At 35.8% G+C, this 26,463-nt stretch overlaps 1 protein-coding gene and 2 long non-coding RNA genes across 5 annotated transcripts; 1 reads left to right on the forward strand and 2 right to left on the reverse strand.

Annotated features, from left to right (window-relative positions):
* Nucleotides 1–299: 299 nt before the first annotated feature.
* On the reverse strand, nt 300–750 carry LOC113303559. The gene is made up of 2 exons (XR_003337586.1): nt 681–750; nt 300–579 (listed from the first exon to the last, which is right to left on the reverse strand). It is a non-coding gene; the product is annotated as an uncharacterized LOC113303559 (long non-coding RNA).
* Nucleotides 751–2,986: 2,236 nt separating this feature from the next.
* On the reverse strand, nt 2,987–5,087 carry LOC113303558. The gene is made up of 4 exons (XR_003337585.1): nt 4,700–5,087; nt 4,478–4,572; nt 3,657–3,740; nt 2,987–3,067 (listed from the first exon to the last, which is right to left on the reverse strand). It is a non-coding gene; the product is annotated as an uncharacterized LOC113303558 (long non-coding RNA).
* Nucleotides 5,088–15,717: 10,630 nt separating this feature from the next.
* On the forward strand, nt 15,718–20,750 carry LOC113306913. Of its 3 annotated transcripts, none has more exons than XM_026555826.1 (5): nt 15,718–16,266; nt 18,531–18,578; nt 18,854–18,916; nt 19,014–19,082; nt 20,195–20,750. In XM_026555826.1, exons 1-5 carry the CDS (start codon nt 15,859–15,861, stop codon nt 20,462–20,464), a joined length of 858 nt encoding a protein of 285 aa, XP_026411611.1. In that variant the 5' UTR covers nt 15,718–15,858; the 3' UTR covers nt 20,465–20,750. The 3 variants fall into 3 exon arrangements, with proteins under 3 accessions (XP_026411611.1, XP_026411613.1, XP_026411614.1); XM_026555829.1 differs by lacking the exon at nt 15,718–16,266 and adding an exon at nt 16,284–16,553; XM_026555828.1 differs by lacking the exon at nt 19,014–19,082 and having other exon boundaries at nt 15,721–16,266.
* The last annotated feature ends 5,713 nt before the right edge of the window (nt 20,751–26,463 follow it).

The following is a 26,463-nucleotide window of genomic DNA, read 5'->3' on the forward strand; positions in this document are numbered from 1 at the left end:
TCAATGAGCCAATTAAGTCCATCAAATTAATAATATGATTTCAGGTGATTTTTCTCTGTTGTGGTTAAAAGCTGAACAAAGCTCTCTTCTTAGAGCTTATGGCCCCACCTAGAGCTGCACATGGGCCGGTTCGGACCGGGTTTTTGTGGGAACCGGTACCTGTACACGGAGTTGACCGGTTCTTCAATTTGAGGACCTGTACCTGTACCTGGACCTGGACTTGTACCTGTCCCGGTAAGACCGGTCCGGTTCCACTCCGGTACCGGTTTTTTACCTGAATTTTAACACACACAGTAAAGTAACAACCTAAGACTAAGAGTCTAAGACTAAGTTCAACATTACAAAGTTCAAAATAACAAAGGTTTAAAACATCACAGAATAATAAGTGTATCACACTTTAAGTTCAAAGTTCAACATTAAAACATAGTACTAAAAACAACATTTCCATAAGTCTGCGACAAGAAATGAAAAGAAATCCTTGCAAAGGATGGGGGACTTCTCGAACAATTGGCACTGGCTGCACTGAGTCACTGACACGGAGTTTACATCAAGCTTCTTTTAGCAGAGAATCCCATATGGCTGCAACATGGAACAAAAAAGTAAAACAAGAAAGTAAGCAAGCAATACAAGAAAACTTGAAAAGTAAGTTCTATTAAATAGAAGAAAACCTAATATATTACCTGCCTCATCTTCAACAGCATCATCAGGTATATAGTCACATAGAAGATCAAGAGCAATGGGCTTTTGAAGAAAGATTTGTGTACAGAGCAATGCTTCGACTGTCCTTGTAGACATAGAAGCTCTCCATGGAGTCAGCACGCGCTTCCCGGTGCTAAAAGCTGATTCAGAGGCCACTGAAGACACAGGCATGGCTAATATATCTCTTGCCATGTATGAAAGTATCTTATACCTGCTTGCATTAGCCTGCCACCAAGCCAATATGTCAAAATGGTCAGGTTGACCTATTTCACGCATTCCACCTTCAATCACATCTGTCAAATACCTGTCGAGCTCAGTTGTTCTTGCCTCTTCAACACAACTTGGGGTGTCCCAATGTTGTTTCCTCCTTGATTGAATTCTAGCAAACAGACCAACAGATTGCACACTAACTGGATAAGCAACAGTATGAGCATCACTACTTGACCCCTCCTCATGAACTGAATACAAGGACTTATAATCTTCAAAGAGTTCCTCAAATTCTAATTTCACCTTTCTCATAACTCTTTGAACCTCCCATGTATTATTCTCATACAAACAATTAAGAGTAAATTCCAAACCCTTTTGTTTCTCTCTTGGATCTAACAGATGAGCAATAAACATTACAGAATTCATTGATTCATACACACCCCAATACTTATGGTACTTAGCACACATTAGACGAGACATACGAGCAATAAAAGGATCTGATGCTACATTGTTTCTAAATTCTACTAATTGTTCATTTATGAGTAACAATTGCCATAAGAACATATGAGTAGTGACTTGTATAGATGCAGAAAAGTTGACAGTAGCATCGAAGAATACCTTTAGACACTTCACAAGACCTCTAGCATATTTCCAATCTTCTTGATAAGGAGCATGTTGACGAGGAATCTTTTTCTTCTTATTCTGCTTTGCCTTGATCTTGCTTGTTGGATCCAACTCCTCAACCTCATCTTCCATAACCTCAACCTCTTCCTCTTCTTCCATATCCTCAAACACGTCTTCTATGAAAACATTACTAGCTATAGCTTCTTCAATATCAGCATCAGTAGGTAAAACAGATTCTTTTTCTTGCTCAAAGATAAACCTCTGTTGAAAGTCCTTATCAATCTGTGCTAACATTGCAAAAACTTTTTCATATTTTTCAGCAGCATCTAACATCAAGTAAGTGCTATTCCATCTAGTATACACATCTAAAATCAGAGATTTCTTACAATCTACCTTTGCTAGAGAAGCACATTGTTTAAATTTTTCGTGCCTAGAAGGAGAACTAAGAACGTATTTTACAACTGACCTTATTCTTCTAACTGATACATTAAAGAGCCTTACTGCATCTTTTATGACAAGAGCAAGAACATGGGCTGCACACCTCACCTAGAGAAAGAACAAAACAAAAAGTATACTGTCAAATTCAATGCTTAAAAATGCAGCAAAAAAATAAATATTTGACAAGAGCAAGAACATGGACTTACATGTAAATATTTGGCTCTAATTGGTGATCTTGTCCAGTCAATGACAACATTCTTCAAATGATCAATAGCTACTTTGTTGGCGCTGACATTGTCTAGAGTGACACCAAATACATCTTGTAGACCCCAATCCTTCAAACAATCCACCAGCTTCTCACCAATTGCATTACCAGTATGACCTTCAACTTGACAAAACATGAGTATTCTCTTTTGTAGTTTCCAGTTCTGATCAACATAGTGAACGGTTACACAAATATAATTATAATTATTTGGTGATGTCCATGTGTCTGTTGTCAAAGATACCCTCTGCTTAGATGTCAAGAAATAAGTTTTTAGGTTATTCTTCTCTTCTATATAGAGCTTCAAAACATCCCTATAAATTGTCATACGCCCTGGAACCTTGAACCTAGGCTCTGCCACCTGCATCATTGCCACAAAGCCTGACCCTTCTACTGCTCTAAAAGCTATTTCATCCTTAATTATCCACTCAACAAGAGCCCTTCTTAACCTATCATAACTGTAAGTACATGACACAAGTTTACCATCTTCACCTGGCTTTGGGGGTGGCATCAACAGAGTTTGTTGTCCTTTTTCTACCTTCTTGTTAGGATTCTTTGCACATCTATTCAAATGCTTCCGTAATCCAGAAGTGCCATGTACATCATTGTCAGCAGCATATAATCCCTTGCAATGATGACATTGAGCTTGAGTGTCACTTACCCTTGTCATCTCCAACCAAACTCCAGATCTCACTTTGCCATACTTCTTTTTGCTTGCACTAACTTCAGTTGTACTTGTTGGTGTAGTTTCAGTTCAGCTTCATTTGTGTGAGATGAAGCTTGAGAGGATGATCCAACTTCTGCTCCAATAGTTGTACTTGTATTTGGAGTAGTCATCTAACAAACATTAAACAGTAATAGCAGACATTGGTCAGGTGTTCTAAGTGCATTAAACATTAAACTGTCAATGATTCAATGTCATCTAACAAATATTAAACAATAATAAAACATTAAAAATAAGCAGTAATAAAATAGGCATTGGTCATAAATATTAAGCAATAATAAACATTTCTGCAATGACTCAGGGAGCAGACATTGGTCAACAATAATTGTAAGCAATTCAGTTAAGAAACACTGGGATTAGGAAGCATTATGACCCTTAGTTCTCTTGTGTGAGAAATTCTAATGCTCAATGTTTCATTGTGCCGTATGATACTGCATTCACGCATAGCACAGTGGACCCAAAAAGAATAATCTTTGACATTTCTGCAATGATAATAATGTAGCAAAGTGGACCCTAAAAGAATATGGATATTGTACAGTACACCCATGCACATGTGTTTTTGGTATTTTAATACATCACATTACTGTTTACATCAAAAATACGACATGATTTCACCAACTCATCTACAAATTAATGCCACCAGTTGATGTTCTCGACAAAAGTGAAAGAAAAAAGAAAAAAAAAAGTTTATTATGGTCTTACACTAACAGGAGCAATGCCATCAGCATCATTGGAATCATCTGGTGCTTTGCGCTTCCCCATTTAGCACCTCAAAGGCCTACAAGGCTGCAACATATCAGTGATTCAGTGCAGGTAATTAACAAGACAACAAGATAGAGAAACGAGAAAGGTTTTCAATCAAAGCATCTTACAAGAAACTATATGAGAAACATTACAACATTAAGTCTACTGTCAGTGATCAAACGCCAAACAAACATTAGGTTCTACACACTGATTTCTCATGATTCTATATTTTGATTTTGAATGGTAATATTTGCTAATATGTTCAATCCAAACCTAAGTTCTATCCAAACCTAATTACAAAGACTAATTCATACAAACCCCTTCAACTGAATCCAAATCATTCACCACCCAAATCCATATCAACAGAACAACTTTATCAATTGTATTTACCAATACTAGATCTATTTCTACATAAGAACACCAACAGCAACACCCAATTCATCTTCCTCCCAAAACAATCCAATTAATTCTTAAATACAACCTAAAACCCTAGTTTCTAATTCTCCTATGCAGAACCTTAAACTATCAACCCAAATTCAATCCTAACCAATTCATCTTCTTCATCTGTGGATTCCAAAACAGTCACCCTTATTCATACGAACCCTAATTTTTGGGTTTTTGGGAAAAACAGGGGAAAACCCTAACTTTCTACAAACTCAAAAATTAAACCTCATGCAAAACTCTAACTAAAAATTTACAGAAGACTCATCTTTAATCTATCAGCACAAATCAACTTCAAGGAAAGAAATCAATCAATTCAGAAACCTAAATAATCTTACCCTTTTCTACTTCTTTCAGAACTCAAACAACAGCATCAGCGTCACTGCGTCAGTGCGTCACCTTATTCGTTAAGCTTATTAAGAATCTTTGTTTACTTTGTAGAAGAATCAGTAAACAAGAACCAAAGAAGATTCAGAAGAAAAACAAGGAAAGCAAATTTCTAAATTGAGAAAAAAAAAGAGAAAAAAAATTGAGATTCAAGCCAGGAGTCCAGGACTAACCTTGAATCTGTGGGGGGTGAAAATTGATACGTATGAACAAAGAAATTTCACGATCTATGGTGCATGTTGTTCACTTGTTCTTGTTCTCTTCTTCAGACTCTTCAGTGAAGGAGGAGTTCAGATCGGGAAAAACGAAAAAAAATAAAATGATATACCCTATGTTTGAAGATGAGACTAAACCTACAAGGGATGGCTAGGATGTAATATCCTAAAAAATATCAATGGCTCTAATTTACCGGGTATTTCGGTCCGGTACAGATCGGGAATAGGCCAGAACCAATACCTGTACCGGTCTGTTCCGGGTATCAACATTCAGAACCGGTACCTGTACTGGCTACTCCGGGTCTGGGTCGGTACAGGTCCGGGAATTATGGGTTTGGAGCGGGTCACCGGGTCTGGACCGGGTCTTGTGCAGCTCTAGCCCCACCGGGATATATTTCAGTCAATAAAAAACTTTTTGATTTTTCACACCACCAATATATTTCGTATTTCCACACCACTTCTCTACCGAACCACCGATTCTTTCTTTGTCTTTATTCTCGACCGCATCCACTTCTCTACCTATTTTTCTTTCATATAACCAAACCCTAATAATTGTTGTTTCTTTCATCTCTTTCTCCAGTCTCCTCGCATCCAGCATCCGCTCCTCTTCCTCTCATAAAACTATTTCTTCTGCTACCGTTTCTACTTATAAAATTTGAGGATTTTTTAAGTCGCGGATTTGAATTAACTAACCGGTGTTTTTGATTTGCAGATGAGGTTAACTAGCCAGTGTTTTTGATTTGCAGATGAGGTCTACCAGTTCGAACCAGGTAATGTTTTTTTAGCAGAACGAACCAGGAAATGTTTTGATTATTCGTTCTATGTTTTTGCATTCAAGTTAGAGTTTTGAATTTTACGTTGTTTTGGATTCTCAGACTGATTTTTAATTTTTGATACACTAGGGGTTGTCAGAATCAGAATGTATAATTAGGTATTTGATAATATCATGGTTTAAATGATTTTATTTGATATTCACTCCATGTTTTTGCATTCAAATTAGGGTTTCTTATTTTATGCTGTTTGATAGAAACAGTAACCAAGACGGTTAGCGCAGTCTAAAGGTATTAATGTTTCTTATGATTAAATTGCGATAGTAGAATCCAATAGAACCCAAAACAATTATGGAAATTAGATGTTTTTAATTGTTGAATTACAATTGATGTTCAATGACTTCGATCCCAAACAAACGGAAGAGATGGTTATAAACTAATGGTGCAGAAATGTGGTATCTTTTTTTTCCTTTTGGATTCTGATCAAATGTTAAAATAATCAAATGATGCGTTGTTAAAAAAAAAAAACGAAGGTGATCTTGACCATATTTGTGATTCATATGGTCTACAGGTACACTATAGTAATCATGGGGTTCTGTTGTTAGACCTCCCTAATAACAACATGTGTGTTATTGGAGGCTATGACCCCTATTGATTATAGTTATATTTTAATTAGATAAATCTCTTTGGTCCTAGCAATAAGCTTTGAGCTTCTATGTTTCATTCTAATATATATGCTTTGTATGATTTGTTTGTTTAGCACAGTTATAGGAAAACGAAACTACTCCTGATGATAGCTAGGAACTTGATGAGACTCTCCACAGAGAGGTAAATGTTGTGAACATTTTATATGTGTCTATTAGGGCCTTCATTCATGAACCTGATTGTTGTCCCTTTGCTTAATAGGTGATGTGTGTGGAGGTTGGCGTCAGATTTATCACATGTGTTTCAATAGATGATGAATAGCCTACTTCTGAAAGGTATGATGAATACGCATTGAAGAAACATGTGTGTTTCTGGGCACACTAAAATGAATAGAAATTTATCCATCGATGTAAATTTAATTGGTGATAGATGAGTGGTTACTTATAACACTTTATATTGAATGTTGTAGATACAACAACATCAAGTAAATAATAAATTGAAATTTTTTCCAAGCAGGGTCATTTAAGCTCCACCTTCCTTCTGGATTGGTTATTGGTCAAGGTTAATTTTATAAATTTAACATTCTGAGAACTCAAAATAGAATTGGTGTTTGAAGGTCCACAGTTGCGTTAAAGTGTAGCTAAAGAAATTCATACTAAACACAAATATAACAGTATCTGTAGGTGTTGCGCAGGTTATATTGACGATACATGATGAGGACACATTCTATTCCAGACTCCAAGCAGTATCTGTCGCCGGTTGCTCAGGATGTGAAGCCACTAATGACGGGAATATAGCATCTGTGCAACAGTCGGGAAGCTTCAAAAGCAATGTCACTTGGAAATTTATAGTGGTCTAAGGTGTATCCATCACAAGGAGATGAAATTCAGCAATGACTGAATCATAACATCTGTGCAATAATGAGGCAGCTGCAAAGCCCGAGGACATTGTTAGCCTATACCATAAGAGGGAATCGAATTAGAGAATGATCTACAGATATGTCAAAATTCTTTATTCTGTAACAATCAGTAAATCCTCCAACTACATAAACATATGTTTAGCTTATTTTTACCAATTTGATCCCGTGCATCAGTTTAGTCAGCAGATGGAACAATCTGAGCCCGTGCAACGCACGGGCGCATCACCTAGTCATAAATAAAAACATTATAATCATTTAGTCTTTATATCTTCTTCGATGAGGGAACCAGTAACTACTACCTCCGTCCAAGGTCACATATTTCCATATACAAAATCATCGGCATCATCGTCAATTGCCTGCGAATCAAAAAATAAAAAGACCGCGCCGATCTTTCAATAGCATTCACTGATTCTATATTCTTTTTAAAATTAAGTTTCATATACTAACAACTGTTAACAGAACCTAAGGTTCACGTGAATTGCGACGGGTTTTCATAAATGAACAACACCATCTCCAACAAGTTTTCATCATTTTTAAAACATTTGATCATGCCCTTATCTTGTCTCCACCACTTGTAGACACGTAATTATTAATCTATCCTATCAATTAACAGCTAACTAACCTATTAGGGAAATCATACACATGTATACACATAATCCCTCATCGACCACGTGTCGAAAGAATCACACGTAGACAACACATGGCATAGGAATATCAAGATATGATGCCACGTTCCAACACCTAAGGGGAATGCATCATATCCATCTAATCATCAACAGATTGATCCGATGGCAGAAGATCAGGGAGCATCATATGAATAAGCCGCCATGGAACACCATAGAAGGCCCTAGATCCTACTTTACTCTATCCCGAGAAGGATCCAAGATCAAGGATGTAGATGGATTTCACTGACAAGGATGAGACAGCAGCAGCAGACAACTGTATGACGCGTGCGGACTGCCCAACCACCCGCAATAAATGCCTCGGACGTAGGATACGTGTCAATTATCCTATGGAGGAGCAAGATGAGACCCATCATTAAGCTATGTTACCGTTAAAGGCATCGGGAAACTATGAAGGTATTATCGGGCTCAACACATAAATCAAGACGATAAGAAACAATTGTCCCTAGAAGCGGGTCCTACACAAGAAGCCTATAAATACCCAACCCAACTCCACTAAGAGAGAAGGGGTCGACCAATTTTAGGAAGAAAGAATTATAGTCCGGGAAAGAGAGAAATTGTAAGAGTAAGTTTGAGTTTTATCAATAACTCTTATAGTATCGTTCCCTACTCAGAGTCACTCGACTACCCATTGTAATCTCATATAATACATAGTGAAAAACCAACCCCCGTGGACGTAGGCCTTAGTGCTGAACCACGTAAATCATTGTCTCATTTACATTCCGCATTTACAATCTTATAGTTTATCCATTATGCAACGTTTAACTCATCATAGATTCTTCTATGATGAGAGATGAGGACGAGCCCGAAGGCTCAGAGTCTCCTGTATAGTTATTATGTGCTGTTTTATATGTATTTCAATTATTCTTGTGATTTTATTTACATTACGAATATTGTTTGTGGACACGATGATACCATCGTTACATCTGTGTTCACAACACCAACAACGTAACATTCATAACCAAAATCATGATGTGCAATAACTTATCCTAAATATCCGATCTATTTTTTTTTGGGATCCACATAAAACTCCTATATATCAAATAATGAAAAGATATAATGAAGAAGTTAATTACAGTTGACCTTGGAGGAAAGATTAATCGTCAATTAAGAGACAGAAAGAGAGAACTCCGGTATGTTTTTGAGACTGATATATCATAAATGTAGACGGATATATTGTAAAAGTAATCATTTTCTAAATTATATATATTTTGTCGGGTACCCGAGAACCGCGGGTAGACCCTTTAAAGACCCGATAATAATCGGGTACCTAACGGGTCCACCCGTCGGGTATTAAAATTATTAATGGGTACAATATAATGACCCGGAACCAACTCGAATGTGCCGGTTCCGGTCCGGTTCCGGATAAATGGGTACCCATTGACATCCCTATAAAGGGGTTTGGTACCTGGGAGAAAGACTGATGTACCAGTTACGTGGAATTTATGCAATTGCAATTAACCCGTCACCACATATGCAAACCTCTGCATCAGATTTTGATCGGCTGAGAGTAGTGTCATGGGAGAGGTGTGAACTAAATAGACGGAGGGATATTGATGAAACGCAGTATGTTAACGGGTACAAGTCGATTGCAAAGACTGTAATTGGTATAAACAACATGCACATCTATGGGTTTGATTCCCCAGGGTTATCACGCCTGGTTTATAATGCAAGTTCTTACTACAATGTGATTATCCATGCTTTATGACTTACCCCACCACTGGTGCAAGTTCTTCATCACCTTCGTCAAATTTACCTGAAATCCATTAAGAGATGCCAAGTATTACTTCACAAGGTGAGCCAACCACGATCCTCATTGTTTTCCAAGTTATGGAATGTGATTGTCCTTACTACAATGTGGATGCCAGTAACGAAGAGTTGAACAGATAACTTAACGATATGTATTGGCTGAATCAGGAAATGGGGGCTATACACTTGAATATGTGTCGCAAATGGAAGACGAATACAATGTATTGATTGAGTCCAACTGTAAATGATGATGGGCGTTCACAGTATTTCGATTCTACCAGGAGCAACAGATCATGGCAGATCATGGCACGAGAATAATACAATGGTGGTAGAAACACAAGTACCGTACAGTACTTCACTACAAACTGTGCCAATATCTCAACCTCAGTAATTCATCCATATGCTAGGCGCATTGCATCATCGTTCTCGCCCTTCAACCCAAGTGATTTTTGCTATACTGTTACACCGGCACCATCACAACAAATATTTTATATGTTTGGAGGACCGAGTGCTTTTTAATCGCGCAATGTTCTTCAACCAGTTTTTTCCCCTTATACAAATTTATCAAATATGTTAGCAAGTGGGGATATCCCGGATCTTGGAGAATGACTGACTCTAGGCCCCGAAGATAACGATGAGCGAGATAATGATGAGCGACGTTAGAGAGATTGTGATTTTTAATTCTGCTGCATTTGTAATTCTAATTTTAATCAATTAAAAGTACGAAAACTTGTTTAAATGAAATTACATATGTTTAAAATTAAGCATTTTACATTAGCTTCACTGATGAGAAGTACTGGGTGGAACAATAACTACAAGGAAGGGGTTGAAATTGTTCAACATCTTAAGGATTTCGAAACAATTTTCGAAACGAAAAGCCATTTTTTCCATCTTCGCCATTCAATAAAGATCTTCTTACCATCTCAGCATCAGCTTCATCTCTCAGTCTATCTCATAGTTAAAGCTAGAAACTCACTTATTTCTTTCTTAATTATGCTAAAATGACTTTCCATGCCACACATAGCACGACGACTCGGATTACGGGTGTCACTGCAGAACCCTTTGTGAATAACCGCTCAGAAATTCACCCATGGATAGTTTTCTTAAGCAAGATGATTAAATACAAAAATATAGTTTCTGCAAATAGCTTCATCTTCTTCTACAGTATACAGAGCTTTCCGAACTAACACGGGCCGAGACATCTTTCGACAAATTTGTTGAATTGAAGAATTTTTTTAAGCTCAGAGAAGAAAGAGTAAAGAGATTTAGAATGTGTGAATTTGGAGATGAAATGAGGAGTATTTATAGAACTCAAAATTCTAGTCGTTGGATGATAAGATTTTTCAGACGTCCAGATTTTTCCGTTGGCGGTTTTGGGTCACACGCTGGAGGATTTACTAGAGTCGTTGGCATTTGTGGGAAAACCGCCAAGTTTTGGATCACATGCCAGCGTGTTTAGATCCACCACACAATTGTACATCAAGCGTGCGCCTAATCTACGACCGCACTAAACAAAACCTCAATTTTATAGGTTTGACCATTCGTTTTTCAAATTTGTTGAGTCCATAGTGGGAGCAAAATGAACAAATTAAAATTGTTCATTCCATAGGAACTGCTCTAAAATAATGTCCATATAAGATTATCCATGGATCCTCCCTCGTTATAAGTTGTAATTATTTTCTCTCAGTATTTTATATGTTTAGTGAAGTGAAGACTCTGTTAATTTCCTTCTTTAAGTGGTCCCCCAAACTTTTAATGATAAAAAGCTCCAAATAACTAAGAGTTTCTCGCCAACAACTATCTAGTATAGTGGTAAAGGCACCTCCTTTCGTCTATAGTGCGGACGGGAAGCAGGGAGATCGATTACATTAGGGAAGATTGGAATCCCCCCTTTCACCAATCTCCTTTATGGATTGCTGGGGTGGCTGACGGATTAGCAGTGGGGCTATTCCATATTTTTAAGTCTGCTCAGGGGGGGTGGGTCTAGCTGTGTTGTTCCAAAAAAGAAAAAAAACAAACAAACTAAGAGTTTCAGAGTTGAGATTGGGTCTTGTTGCTGGGGTGGCGGTTGGATTAGTTGTAGGGCTAGTCCAGTTTGTTAAGTATGCTCAGGGAATGGGTCTAGCCGTGCTGTAAAAAAAAACACGAAGAGTTTCGCCGACAGTGAATGTGGACGTTTCATATGTGGCATCACTTTTAACATCCTCTAAGTATAAAATACTAAATATTAAGAAAAAATAAGTTATATCTCCAACCCACAAGGTTTTTATCCTTCTTTTACTTATTTGGTTAAAAATTATTTCCAACTTTGTTTTCGATGATTTTTAATAATAAAAGTGTGACTATAATGGGAAGGTATCCTCTAGGTGGATGTTTAAAACTAGAGGTTCACCTAGAGAGTGTGTAACTTTGTTTTTTCCAAAATCATCCTTACATCAGTGTATTGGAGATGTTTTTTTTCCTGTGAATATGATTGTGTATCCTATGTGGTTGAAGACTTTTTTCTTCACGCACATTATATTGGAGAATTTGTACTTTCTTGTCTGATTTTCGATTCTGTTCATACGTTGTAAATCTAAATTTAAGAAGATTCGTTGAATACCAAAGTCATTCAAAGAGTAATTCTATATTTTTTATCATTTTCTTGGAGTGCAGGAAAAATACTGATTTGTTTTTCATTTCTCTGCGCCTTACGGAGAGAGTAGATATTTTTGATGATTTTCATGTACTCGGAATATAATCCAAACCAGGGGTACTGTGACAGAATCGATTGCAAAATAAGTGGTATTTGTTTCCAAAATGAGTTGATCCACACCTATGTTATTTTTTTTTTATTTATTTATCCCAAAATCAAGACCCCAAACACTATTAGCAACAATTGTCTCACTCATAATAGACTAATAACTACATTTGATTTGAAGTTTTTATTAGACTGGATAAAGTGACTGGATAATCTGATTACCAAGACATTGCGTTGCCAAAATAAACATGAATCTCTCTCTTTTTTTTTTGATGGAAACATGAATCTCCAAGCTTCCGATGAATTATTTTCTACAATGCATTTCTTCAATTTCACATTTTCACCTATGCACAATTTCATAAACTCCAACTCCACCTTGCTCTTTTGGTAGGGAAACTTTTTTCCTCTGTCACCCAACTACGTTCCTTGACTGCAGTAAAATCCCGAATAACTGCATATTATCTTTTTATTTGCTTTTTCACCATGACAAACATTAGAAATAGACGATAGATTGGTAAACTAGGTAAAACACTTTTGAAAAGGATTAAGTGCCTTCCTTTTGGAAAGTTTTTTCTCTTCCAAGTACTTATTTTCCGTTGCATATTTTAAATGACATCTTCCTTCACAGTTTTGCACTTGAATTTACTTAGAATATGGATACCCAGGTATGTGAAAGGTGAGCTAACCATATGGGAAGAAAAAAACTTTCATAGTTAACAACATTGTGGCTAATACCAATTCCCATAACTTTTGGTTAATATTTACCCTTCTAAAAGTTCAATATATATTACAATTTACTCAACTATTTTTTTTCCAACCTTACTTTTACCGGTTATTATCTTTATATTAAAATAAACTATAATTATCCAACCAAGTTAACTTTCATTGTTAACACTTCTGAAAATCAACATTCTTAAACCCTAAATTTGCTTACGCAGTAGATATGAAGTTGATTGTCACAATTCTGAAAATCAACTATGTTAGTAGTTCAAATTTATTAATAACGTTGATATAAAATTTATTCTTAGGGGAGAACATAGGGAGAAAGCATTTCTCCAATATTAGATAATCCGTGTCTACTAAAAGCATCGCCAATTTTACTTTTCAAGTAAAAAAAATGACCTTATTTTTGCAGATGATTTCTTTTGTCATTCAAACATGTCAAATATGGTCGCAAGTATAATATTTTGTATAAATCTGGATAGACCGACTATGGTAATAAAAGATTAGGTTAGTCGATTAATTATTACTTTAAACACATTGATTTCTCTAATCCGATAAGTAACAACAAAGGTCATAACAACGAATCTGATACGTTGGTTTTCAATGGGAATTGCACTAGGTGGATAAATGGTTTTTAACCACCTTACCCATTTGAACGATAATTTAGGGGTTTCAAGTTCTTACATGGAAGAAAGATCTGAGGTAATTTCTACGTTCTTCTAATTCAGAACATTAACCTCACTTGATGGCTACAATCAATTCACTAACATGAGACGACCATCGAAATAAGAATATTTCTTATCAAGTACTAATTTATCGTCTCCATTTTCAAATTTCATAACACACATTACTTTCATAATAACTAAAATCGAAATGACACTATGCCAAAAATATTTAGCAAATTTTCCAGGTTCACCTACTGATATATATTTGTCATGATACACCTTAGCATTTACACTGTTATTCTATTTGTTGATCATATCATGCAACTCGGTATCTAAACTACAAAGGTTGGAATCCTCAATATGTTGACAACCACATCACATGAAGAAGAAATATATTGAAAACTGACATACTAGAAGAAAATTGCAAAATAAGACTTTCAAAATACAGTTTGGAAGTAATACAATTGTTGTCAATGATACCAATGATTGGATTTTATGCGATTACCAGTAAAGCCAAGGATTTACGGTTAATAACTTTCATTATGTAAACCAACATGAAACGCTTGGAAACCTAAAACCGATAAAACAAAGAAAAGTTAATGATTTAAAATAATAAACATAATAAAATCCAAAAGCAACAATCAAAATTAAATATTGAACAAACAAATAATGGATGAAGATGATGTCATAAACATCATCGTTTTGGGACGATTTTTCTTCGTCGTTGTGGGACGAGTTCTTCAAGTTTAATGGTCGGTTCGTGGCTTGCTATTCTTTGTTCAAAAACATCAACGATTCATCACGACATCGCTTTATCGACATCCGTGTTCGTGTGGATCGACAAATTTATGGGCAATGTACTCCTTTGTATTAGGAGCATCTCTTATTGAAGAAGAAAAATACAATCAGATTAAATGGTCAGATCTTAATTCCGGATTTACCATCATCTCTCCCTTATACATAAAATTATTTTGGATATCTTTGCTGTTTATCGCTCTTTCTCTTCGCGATCTACTGGTAATTGATGTTCTTATTTGTATTAGGGTTTTGATTATTTTATATTTTGATGTTTTTGTTATTCTTGTAAGCAAACATGTAATCACGATTTTGATTTGAATGAATTGAAATATGTTGATTGTCCAAAAAAAAAATATTTTGTGATCAATTGTTATTCATCCTTTGTTTTTATCCATTCATGTCCTTCAGAAACAAAATCAACCAAAAAATGATTAGCCCATAAAATTTAATTCACAAAGATCTGCTTATTTTTAAGTCAACTCTTCTTTTGATTTGGGGTCTAATTTTCTTTTTATACGCGAAAGCCGGGCCCAGGCTCCTATTCGAACCCAGCCAGTTGGACTGGCCTCACTACCAGACCCAACACCGCTCAACCCACTATACAACTAATCTATCACAAACATTTACGGCTGTGGGGATTGAACTTCTAACGTCCTCCTTACTGATGTTGATGGGATACTGCTGAACTATGCTCTTGGACCCTGATTTGGGGTCTATTGCAACTACTGTAGTTCGATGTTCCGAACTACTTCTGCATCAATCTTTTGACCTAATAAAGTTCTCACGGTTCAAAGCAGTAAATACAGAAAAATAAATTATCACTTTGTTAAAAAGAAAATCAGTTCAAATCTTATTGACAACTTGTAAAGAAGATAGAAATTAGAGGAAAGCCTAATCAATGTCATATAAATCCATACATATGTTTAAAGAACTGACGGACGGCAATGGTGTAGAACGTTTTTTTGTTTATGGGCATGCGTAGGACCTGTTTGGAAAATAGGGAAACTCTGTGCGATTAAATGGTATATTTTGTAAGAGTAATTTGATCATAATATATTAAATGGGTCATGGTTAGCGAGTCGGCTATGATTTTTTACTCTCCCGGGATCTCTTTTTACACTCACTCTAACAAAAATGAAGATGTAAATATTCTCCAAGCAACGTAAAATTGCGGACATAGTTAATAAAGTAACACCCAAAATATATTATCACCACCCTCAAATAATGATATATGGAAATACTAAAAAAATCTAATTTATTTATTTAAGACCAACTGCTGCACCAATTGCCACCATTTCGTTCAATCTCTTCTTCTTCTTCTCTCTCTCTCTCTTTATCTCTCTTAAAAATTCATTCTTTCTCCCATCCATAAGAATCTAATATCACCATCAGTTTCTGAAAATAGAAAGAAAAAAAAGAGATCTAATGAGAAAAGACGAGTGGATTCAATCCGCCATGACGGATGATACCATGGTGGCTGAGTTGATAATGAGGATTTCTTCGGATTCATACGCCTCATCTCTGCAACTGAATCCTGATACTACTAACAATTTTAAAAACATTACTGATTCAGAAACTATTCCTTTAATTAAATGGGGATTGAGAAAACCTCGTTCTAGATTATTACCAGTGAGATACAATAACAGACAAATTATTAAGAAGGAAAACGATTTAACTAGAGCAAGTCCAACGACTCCTTTCTCATGGAGTCCTGGATCTTCAATAAGTGGTGCTAGTGGTAGTGGTAATAGTGGTGTTGGTTCTGTTGTTGATTGTTGCGAAGAATCAAGTCGACCTTCCATTTGGTCAAGCAACCACAACTCCAGATCTAAGGTCAGTTTTTCCGAATCTTACTCCTTCCATCTCTATCTCCATCTCTCAGGATTTCTATTCTCAGATCTCTTTGGTGCCGACTTTTTTGTGTTCATCCGTTTACGGAAATACCCTTAACCGGTGATGATTTATGATTCGTATCTGATTGCCGGTTTTTAAGCTGAATCTCTCGTTCTCTCTTGTTAGGCCCCTTCCTATGGGTGTGGCAAACCTAAGAGTTTGCCATTTAAGCACCCACCATGGAGGGGGCAAACTGGCAAAGTTGTCTTGTTTTGAAACCATTGAAGGTTATCTTCTCAAATCTGTATTTTTGGATTCGTTTCCAGCTCAAACGCGCTGGAGTTAGTAAATGATGTTTTTTTATTAATTTTGTTGCACCTAAATGCCTTTGCTTTGTCATAAATAAATGAAGGATTAGGACAAGTTTGTGAGGGGAAAAAAAAGAAGGAAATCCGCTGATATGTGTGTGTTTCAGTCAAAGATTTAGTTTTAATATGGTGTTTTCAGTATTTGGTAGTAATCTATAGCGACTAGTGTTTCGTTTTTCTTACTCTTCTTCAAACCTCTTTTATTATTCCTTGTTTGTGTCTTTTGTTCTTGAATCGTTATTTGTTTGTTGCTATCTCTGGTTTCTTTTATTTTTCCCTTCGTCTTTCAAATTATACGAAAATATGTCTCTTAAGCCCTAATCGAGTTCAATGGGAATCCAACTTTTGTTGAGATTTCCGCAGAATTTCTTCTTTCTTAAAAACGAGTTGTCCTCTTCTGGTTTTCACTATCTTCTCGTTCTACGTACAGCCTTTGGATCATCTGTGGGCTTTGTTTGATCTAGAGTAAAAATGAAATTCTTGACTCTCTTTGAAAAGTCATTGTCGTTTTTCCAGCTCTGGATCCACACATTTGGGACCAAAAGCTGGAATATAGTGTTTTCAAAGGCTTGGATGCACCATAGGAGTTGCATTCCCACCGATGAAACGAGGAATTTGGTAAATAGGGCGCATAAGATTTGCCATTATGTTTCTTTTCTTTTTGTTTGGGATAGATTTTTATTTTTGTTAGTCTTTTTCTCGATCGATTAATATTTAGTTTCTTTTTTCTCTTAATCTCGCTGTTTACCTGCTTGGTTGATGTATTGGTTTTAACAGAAACAGGATTTTTTTTTAAAATCATACTTTTCTGTTTTTTTAATAACCCATGTCCTGTCTTCTTTTTTTTTTTTAGAATGTAAAATTGTCTTTAGTTTTTTTTTTGTTCTCTTTTAAAATGTAAAAATTGTAATTTTGTGGTAATACTTATTTTTGATCAATTCCATGGCACGATAAGAAATTTCCATTAGAGTTAATAAATGAGACAAGGTGAGAAATAAGTATCTGCTGGCCTTGTGACAGTTAATAACTGTCACAAGTATCTGCTGGCCTTGTGACAGAAATAAGTATCTGCTGGCCTTGTGAAATTTCCATTAGAGTTAATAAATGAGAGTTAATAACTTGTTAATAAATTAACAAGTTTTGTCTGCGGGACCCACATAGATGGTGTTTTCTTTTTCCTTCTGAAAAGGAAAAAACAATAATAAAAAATAAATAAAAATCAATTGGTAGAGTTAACATGGCAAGCTATTGAGTTAGCTTGCCCTTGTGACACAATCTCAACCCCCATCCGCTCGGCTCCCTTAGCTAGATTACCCATGAGGCTCGCTGGTAGGCTAGCACAACAACCTGTTCAATTAATGTAGTAGCACGTTGTTGGAGCGTAGCTTGTTAGGCTTCCAACTAGTTAATGCAATACTCTTTATTTAATTAAAAATAAAATAAAAAATAACATATAAATTTTTAAATCAATTGGTTAGTTTAATTAATTATTATTTTTTGATGAGATTAAATTTAATGGTCATGGTCAAATGGTTGAGCAGTATTAAAGTTCTAATCGAAAATGTTTTATAATTCAAACGAGAGGATGTGAGTCCGACTTACTAGCTGGATTTTGGTTACAGTTACAGGACTGGTTTTTGAATTCACTGTAAAGGTTTTGAATAACCTGTTATTTTAATCCTTCAAATTTATGGATATTTTTTGTTGTTGCTTTTGGTCCATTCCATCTGGGTCGTCTGAAGACATAACTATCTCACTCAAACAACTTCTTTGCTTGACCTGAACTCATTCCATGCAAACAACTGTAGATTGTATCTTCATTTAAGTGTGTCAACTGCTTTATGTATCTTCTCTTTCTTTTGCAATTTTAACTTAATTATTGGTTCAATCTTTCAGGTTACAGCAACAATTGGACCTAATGCTAACCGGTCAAGAAAGAAGCAGGTAATTATAGTGATAATGAAGTCTTTTTTTTCCAGGACTTGCTTGATCTTGATAATTTTGCTTGCATAACTTTCTATGGATTTGTGAGAAGTGATCAAATAGAAGTCATTCGTCTACAAATACTAGTTCTATGAATTTGAGATCTCCCAATTTATGTCCTATATAGGTCGAGAGTGCATACTCCCTTTATCTGTGTCGTGAGTGTAACAGTAATGATGTAATGTATGAGTACAAAGATTTTAAGTTACTGAGAATGCTTTTTTTGTTGTTTGCAGAAAGTAGCAGATCTTAAAGAAGAAGAGAGTTTCTTACTGAAGGAGAAAATAAATCTGAAAAAGGTACCTATCTGAAGCTTTGTTCTCAGTTACAATTTGGTTGCATTTGAAGTATTAGGAATCTCTCAATTGTGACCTTTGCTTTATGCATTTTAAATAGGAATTAGTGACATTAAAGAACACTTATGAGGGAAGAAAAGCCGTAAATGATAGCTTGAAGAGAATTAAGGTGCCTGTTTTTGCGTTACTTCATTTGTGCTTTGTGCGTTTCTTGTTGATTGTCAGCACACCATTTGTTTCTATCATAATGAAAGAAATGGCGTTAGAGAAACTTAGGGACAATCTTTATATAATATTGCTTGATTAGTCCATTTTAGTTAGAGGAGGTGTTAGCCCACCAGCAAGTGTCTCCCGCAAACACCAAACTAAGAACGATCCTTTTTGTACTACTCATATGTTCTGTAATGCATGGTACATTCTTGTGGAGATAAACTTAGACAATATCAAGGAAAAAATAAATCTTACGAATTATTAGACCGCTCTAGGAAAGGAACTAGAGGGTAAACATTCTTGCTGGTTTGGGTGATAAAATTCTTCTATCTCCTCCTGCTTTATAGATCAGTTTTTTTGCTGCCTTTCTCCCTTCTTTACTGATTCTACGTGGCAATATTGTAAGCATCTTGCATTTTCATCAAACCAACTGTTGGTTGCAAGGCGGAATGAACCTATGTTTCTTGTATGTGGTTGCATTATCACTCAGAGGAGCTAACTTCTTTCTCTCCACCTTCTCTATTAGTTCGTTAGTCCCTTCCTGTTTTTACTTGAGTGTCTTAGAGTTTGTTGTCTATCCAAATTTGCCAGTTACTAAGGCACAGTTCTTAGTGTTGTTTGTTGAAGTATTTTACTACTCCATCCAAGGGTACAAGATTAAGATCTTTTCTGGCAGCATTGTTCTTGAGGCCAAGTGATGCATATTCGTGTTGCACATAAATTTGGTGTGTGTTATGTTAGTTATGTAGATTCCAGTTGCTTATTGGTTTCTCTAATATAGGATTTGGAAGGTTCTCCGAGGATAAAATTATAGTCTCATTCTTTTTAAGAGAAATTTTACATGAAGAAATGCTTGGATTAATGTAGATCCTGAACTCGGTGAGATGAGATGAGTTCTCATGTCACAGTTCAGACCTAGTTAGGACGTGCTTGTTTTGTATCTGCTGTCTTAATAATTTTGTTGATGTAATATATTTTTGTTTTCTATGCTCTATGGACATAGCATAGAAACTGACGACATTATTTTTGTATTCTGTAGTTTTAATTGATCAATATCTTTGTATTCTGCAGTTAGATTTGAAAACTCGGTCAACCAGGGAAACAGGTGCATCTTGCGATGCATCTACCAGAGCAAACTACTCTGACCAATTTAGGAACGCAAGGGAAATCATTGATGAAACTCCTATCTTTCGAACAAGAGGCAAATTTAATGGGTTGGAATATTGTGAAGTAGAAACAAAATTATCTTCAGCGGTCCGGGGGAGTTTCTTTGTGTTACCTGATCTGAACATGCCTTTAGAGGATGATTCTTGTGCAGATGTCTTATACGGGTTGAGTTGAGAAGATATCATATATATATAGGTATGAATTTTCTCTTTTTTTCACGGAAGCCATTGAGATTCAGATCCGTGAGGGCTGCCGCGCGTATTGGATGGAATTTTCAATTGTAAATAGGTAGAGCCGAATTTTTGTTGCAGATAGAAACTTAGCACCAACTTGTTTGTTCGTAATCAAAGAGGTCATAAGAGTGCTGTAATGATGTTTAATCTAAACATTAGTTAGATATTTACGTGGCATATCATCTAAAATTCCAGGGTTTCTCAATTTTATTTTTAATTCCCTCTAATGATGTTTAATCAAAGAGGTCGGGCACGCCCTTATTTTCAACCAACTTTTCTCTCCTTTTTCGCAAAAGTATATTTCCATCGTTACGTCGTATGAAGCACGGATACTTCAATATTGCTAACGTATCCGTATTGACGCCGTATCAGTATTAGATAGTTGGGGATACATGTCAAATACTCCATTTAAAGTATTGTCTTTTTCTAATTTCAAAAAGGGTTGGGATACTTTGGGATACTTCTGATAATTTTAGCATATATTTTTATATGCAAAATCCATATATTTATAATTTTTGCTAAGATTGCTCAAGAAGAAGAAGAAGCAGCGAACTCGGACAATCAACTTCTCGCAAACATGGTTTCTGTGAGAAGGTAAGTGATTTTAACTACTTTATGAGTGTTTAAGTCGATTTATAACAATGGGTTTAGGTTAGAATCGCGAACCCTAACTCAAACAGTTGAGTTACAGAGAGTACCGGCACTGAAATATGTATGAATACAATGTCGGAATTGGGTTATAACATTCAATCTAGAATGAATACAGTGCCGGTATTAAGTGACGGCTTAGATGTTAGCATGAATGCAATGCCGTTTCCAAACCCAGAGTTGCCTGAAACTGAATGATATGTACCGGCATAGAGATTGGGTTGAAATACTATGCCGGTTTTAGGTTACGACCTTCCTTAATAATAATTCGGGTATGCCGGTAGTGGATTAAAACTTATAGAAACACCTACGAATTTGTCACCAGTACCGGCATAGGTGTTAGGTTGCATTGTATGCTGGTAACCAGTTACGACATGGAATTGATTTATTTCGAGAGTGCTGTTTGGACTGTCCAGTAGGCTCAACAAATTAATAATGATATATTTCCCACTAATTAACTGATAATATAGCGGTAGTAAGAGATCGTTCCCACATAGAGCTGTGTAATTGATAGGTTATTTGAAATAGCAAAATAAAGTAAATAACAAAGGGGGATTTTGTTGTGAGATAAATATAAAGACAATAAAGAAAAGAGATGATTAAGGAATCCTTCGCCGTTACCAAGCGATAGATGAATTAAAATACTTATCTATTGTTCGTAAGAACCATTCATCACCAACCGTAGAATAACAACTAGATCAGTGTTATCCCCAAAACTCCTTTTATCACTGGATACGGAAGTTCTCACCTACCAGATTCTATCCAACGAACCACCAAGTAGTAGATCACTCAAGGTGTAATCCAATCGAATGCTTTAAGCTTTGTGAATTTAGGTTGATCTCAGTAGTTAAACTCTTAGATCAAGGTTCACTTGCTGGTGTTGTCTTCACACACGATTCCTCCACAGAATCCCTCTGTAAGGTCTCGCGATTTCTACTTGTGTAGAGAGTTAATCGACGATTACTTATCTCATAACTTCCACTAGCAATAGAACAATCAATATACTGATCTAGTAGGCCTCCCAAATCAATATAAGAATCACTCGTAAACCCTAGATATGGTAAAGACAAACGATGATGATAAAAACTCTCCAAAGGTTTGTATTATTAATAAAGCTTCACGCTTAGAACATTGAATTCATCCTTAATCAACAAAGGATTTAGCTACTCATATTACAAAGAAGATGATAATGGTGGTTTCCTCCTAAAGGGGTAAACCCTAGGGTTTTGATGCAAACTTATGATATGAGTCGATGATATATTATTTTACATAACCTAATACCCTTTTATAGGTTTATATTACTTGTTCTCCAAGTACTTAGTTCGGTTCAAGAACCCAACAAAATAACGAATCCAAACGTGCCCTTAGGTCTTCCAAGGAGTAAATACACGTTTCCCATTTGCTAAGTTCACGAACCCAGTCCGCAAACTTCAAAATCCAGCAGAATTTTTCGGAATTAAGTCTGCGAACCCAGTCCGCAAACCCAGTTCGCAGACTTCACTGTCTTTGGTATTTGATAAAAATTTTTTGGCCACAACTTCTTCATCTGAACTCGGAATGACCTTATTCTTTTTGAATTCTTTTTTATCTTTCAATTCTATTCAAGATGGTGATGATAAATCCTTAATTTGAATGAGTTAATATCCATATTTGTCCCATCTCTTGATTTTGAGCATTTTGCTCCTTTTCTTCGCACTTCTTCTACTTCTCTTGTACTTGGGCGCTTGGATACTTGGAATACTTCTCTTACTAGATCTTTTCAGCACTTTGTAGCTCCTTTTTGGATAATTCACCTATTAGAGGCAAATAAGAGAAAACAAGAGTAATAATACGAATACATGCAAGAATAATAGCTAAAACAAGTACGGATTGGACACTCAAATCATATGAATTATGCATTTATCAAATTCCCCCACACTTAGCTTTTGCTAGTCCTCGAGCAAACTAAATAAAACTAATCCTAAATACAACAACTCCATGTCGTGAGGATACAGAGCATGAATAACATGCCTTTAAACCCCTAGGTGTCCCTAGTGGACGAGTTATATTCTCGTGAGGGCTTACAAGAGGTATACCCACAAAACCTACTCCAATTTGTCGCCTTGGAAGAACCACTAAGGACAGACACAAAGCAAAAAGCCAAATAATTAGCTTGCACAAGTTCTTTAGCTGCAAACATCCCACATACATTTCAATCATCACACATTAGCAATTACTTACGTGTGGCATTCAACCTGATTACAAACTCTACTAAGATAGTCATCGTACTTGTGGAAATGTTTATCACAACACTCGCATACTGAAATCACATGGATAGATAAGAAAATGGAAATGGAAAAGTGAAGTGTGCAAATGTTTACTAAAGTGAAAGATGTTACCTACAATACTTGTATGAGTCTCGTCAAAGGATCCTTATTTATAGCACAATAGTTGAGAGAAGCACCCATTTAACTCGACCGCATAATTAGATATTCTAAGCGCATGTTCCTTTTCAGCAAGTACATGATAGTTGCCTTGGATCCTGCGTTCCAGCTTGCTTAGGCAACGGAGACAGAGACAAGTTTCACACATACTGCTATCAAAGTGTCAAGAACCTCATCGATAGTCTTTTAACTTGCTATATAATGATGATATGTTTTTTTTTTGTTTTTATCGACTATGATTAGTCCGAAATACCGGACTTATCATTTATTAATGTCGATAAAAGAAGAGGAGCCTTATTTAAATTTTTTTTTTCGGTTCACTCTTTATGAGTGTAAGACCATTTTCTTATGGGGCTTTCAAATACTCAACGAATGATTACCTTGCTACAACATCTACGGTAGTATCAGGATCCCACCAAATCACTTTAGAGAAACATAAAACTGTAAAAATAAAAAGAAAGTGATTCATTAATGATTAATTGCGAGAATAAATCTTTCAAATGACTATCATAGCTTAGTTTCACATTCAATTATGAACGTATGTATTTAAGGATTGAAATAAATGGAACTTAATCTATAGCTTGAAGAACTGTTTCAACCTTAAAAAGATGTAGTGTGTCATCCTAAATAGCTCATAATTAACTCCAAAAGATGAAGTCTCAAGAACGCAAGATTTTTTTATATATATATATATGCAAGCCAAACTTTCTTAACTACTCCCCCACACTTAAACTCAACATTGTCCTCAATGTTCAAAACCGAAATTATGATTTCTGACGTAACAACAAATTAAACTCGAAAACTGTACAAATTGGTAGGGAACTAGGACAAACATCCTAAATAAAAGTTGTTAGCCTACATCTTTTCTATAAGGTGTAAACATTTCACAGTGTTTCGGTAATGGTCTGACTTTTATGGCCTCCGTACTGACTGATATACAGTTTGAAAAAGTTCTGGAAAAATACCGAAACTCAAATGTCCAGGCCTATCGCTACAACTTAACCAACTCCAAATTCAGATTTTCTTTTTGGAAAAGAAATGTGAGTCTGTCCTCTTTAAAAGTTGGGGTCAACCACTCAAATCGGACTCCGTATGAAGTCTCGAGAGCTGTTTTCGTAACAAGTGCGCAGTCAGAATTTCTGACGAGAATATTGTTCGTCAAATCAAACTTTTCATTATAAATATAAAACTTTGTAAAATCTAAGATGTGAATGCAAGATATAATATGCAACACTAAGTAAACTAAAAACAAAAGGGATAGAGATACAAAACCGACGGGTTGCCTCCCACGCAGCGCTTGGTTTAACGTCGTCAAAGACCGACGTTATTGTTATCGTCCGTACACCAATAATCTGAAAATTTGGTAATCCTTCCAAATAAAAATCTGCAATTCCAATAACAACTTCACAAAAACATTAACACAAAATATAAATATTACAACTATCACTTTATTGAAGTTTCCCCCACACTTAGTCCTTTCTACACTCGGAAGTGGATAAAGAACATAGAATTCGGGAACTTCAAAAGGTTCCTCAGCTTGGTGAACCTGCATAATACTTGATTCAAACACATCAAGTGGTGGATACTTAGAAGCAAAATAATCCATTAAAACTTTATAAGCACACAATTCCAATCCTAGGTGAGGTATTTTCTTAAAAGTTGAGTGAACAACTTTTTCAGGAACTACTTCAATCAGATGGAAAGGATCAATAGATATAAAATTAAGCAAAGGATTAGACAAACCTTGTACCGGATCCTTATTCGTAATTAACAATGCATTATTTACCTCAATTATATCGTGGTCCTCTATCGAACTACTATTATCTAGCTCAATTGGGTCTTCCACGACTTCAATCAATTTGTTTCATTCTCAATATCCATCTCTTCAACAACCTCGTCATCGGAATCAGAATCCGAATCAAATTCCGCTCTCATGAACTCTTCCTCGGTATAAATTTTTGGGTATTCTGCATGAGTCTCTGTCGAGGGAATGATTAGGTCTACTTCTTGCAAATCAACCGGCCTAAAAACATTGTAATATGGATGTTCATTGTAACATTGATATGCATTTGAATATGTCACAACACAACAACACACAACACCATCACCTTCATAACAATGGTTCGTCTAACCACCCTCCTCCTTTTGAATAGGCGAATGATCATTATTGCGATCCGGAGTTGGTATAACTTCATCATTGTTATAAGAAATTTCCAAAGGTTGCTCATCTCCAAAATATTTGTTTTCGTCCTCAGAAATTTTAGAATTGGTTTGGTTTTGAGGCCAAACTTCTTCCTCATTCCTATTCTCAATGAGTTGAGCAGTTTGTATCTTTATCTTTTCCATATTCTTTTGAAATTCTTGGCGTGATTCATCCATCTTTTTGTTGCGCTCATCCAAATTTTGAATGAATTGGTCCAACCCTTGTTTATGTTGCGTCATCTCTTGGATCAGTTGGTCAAGACGTTCTTCAAAACCTACACTTTCACTCACCACACTATTTCCAGACCAAAGCTCCCCTTTTTGAATAGGTGAATGATCATAAAAACAATCAGGAGTTTGGTTAGATATATTGAAGTAATATTCAGTTGGCATATTGTTCTCCGCACTTAGTTTCTCATTGAATGACTCCAGTGTTGACATACCGGCCTTTAAATGAAGCGTAATCTGGTCAAGCTTCTGTTCATGTTCAGGAGATAAACGATTAGAAGCATAACTATCCTCCCATCTTTGTGATTGTTCACTTACATACCCACCATAAGAAGGTTGACATGTATGATAATATATGTAAGGTTCCATGGGATATTGATCATATTCAAAAGATTGGTTTTGGTTATACCCATAGGATGGTTGGTAGTTGTTATAAGAA

Source organism: Papaver somniferum, chromosome 8, assembly GCF_003573695.1.
Source record: "Papaver somniferum cultivar HN1 chromosome 8, ASM357369v1, whole genome shotgun sequence".
Taxonomy (NCBI): domain Eukaryota; kingdom Viridiplantae; phylum Streptophyta; class Magnoliopsida; order Ranunculales; family Papaveraceae; genus Papaver; species Papaver somniferum.

Excerpts from the sequence above, each read along its gene's own strand:
- LOC113306913 (XM_026555826.1), top strand. The coding sequence starts at position 15,859 with ATGAGAAAAGACGAGTGGATTCAATCCGCCATGACGGATGATACCATG. Across the intron at positions 18,579-18,853 it reads ACCGGTCAAGAAAGAAGCAG|AAAGTAGCAGATCTTAAAGA; the intron begins GTAATTATAGTG and ends TGTTGTTTGCAG. Across the intron at positions 19,083-20,194 it reads ATAGCTTGAAGAGAATTAAG|TTAGATTTGAAAACTCGGTC; the intron begins GTGCCTGTTTTT and ends TGTATTCTGCAG.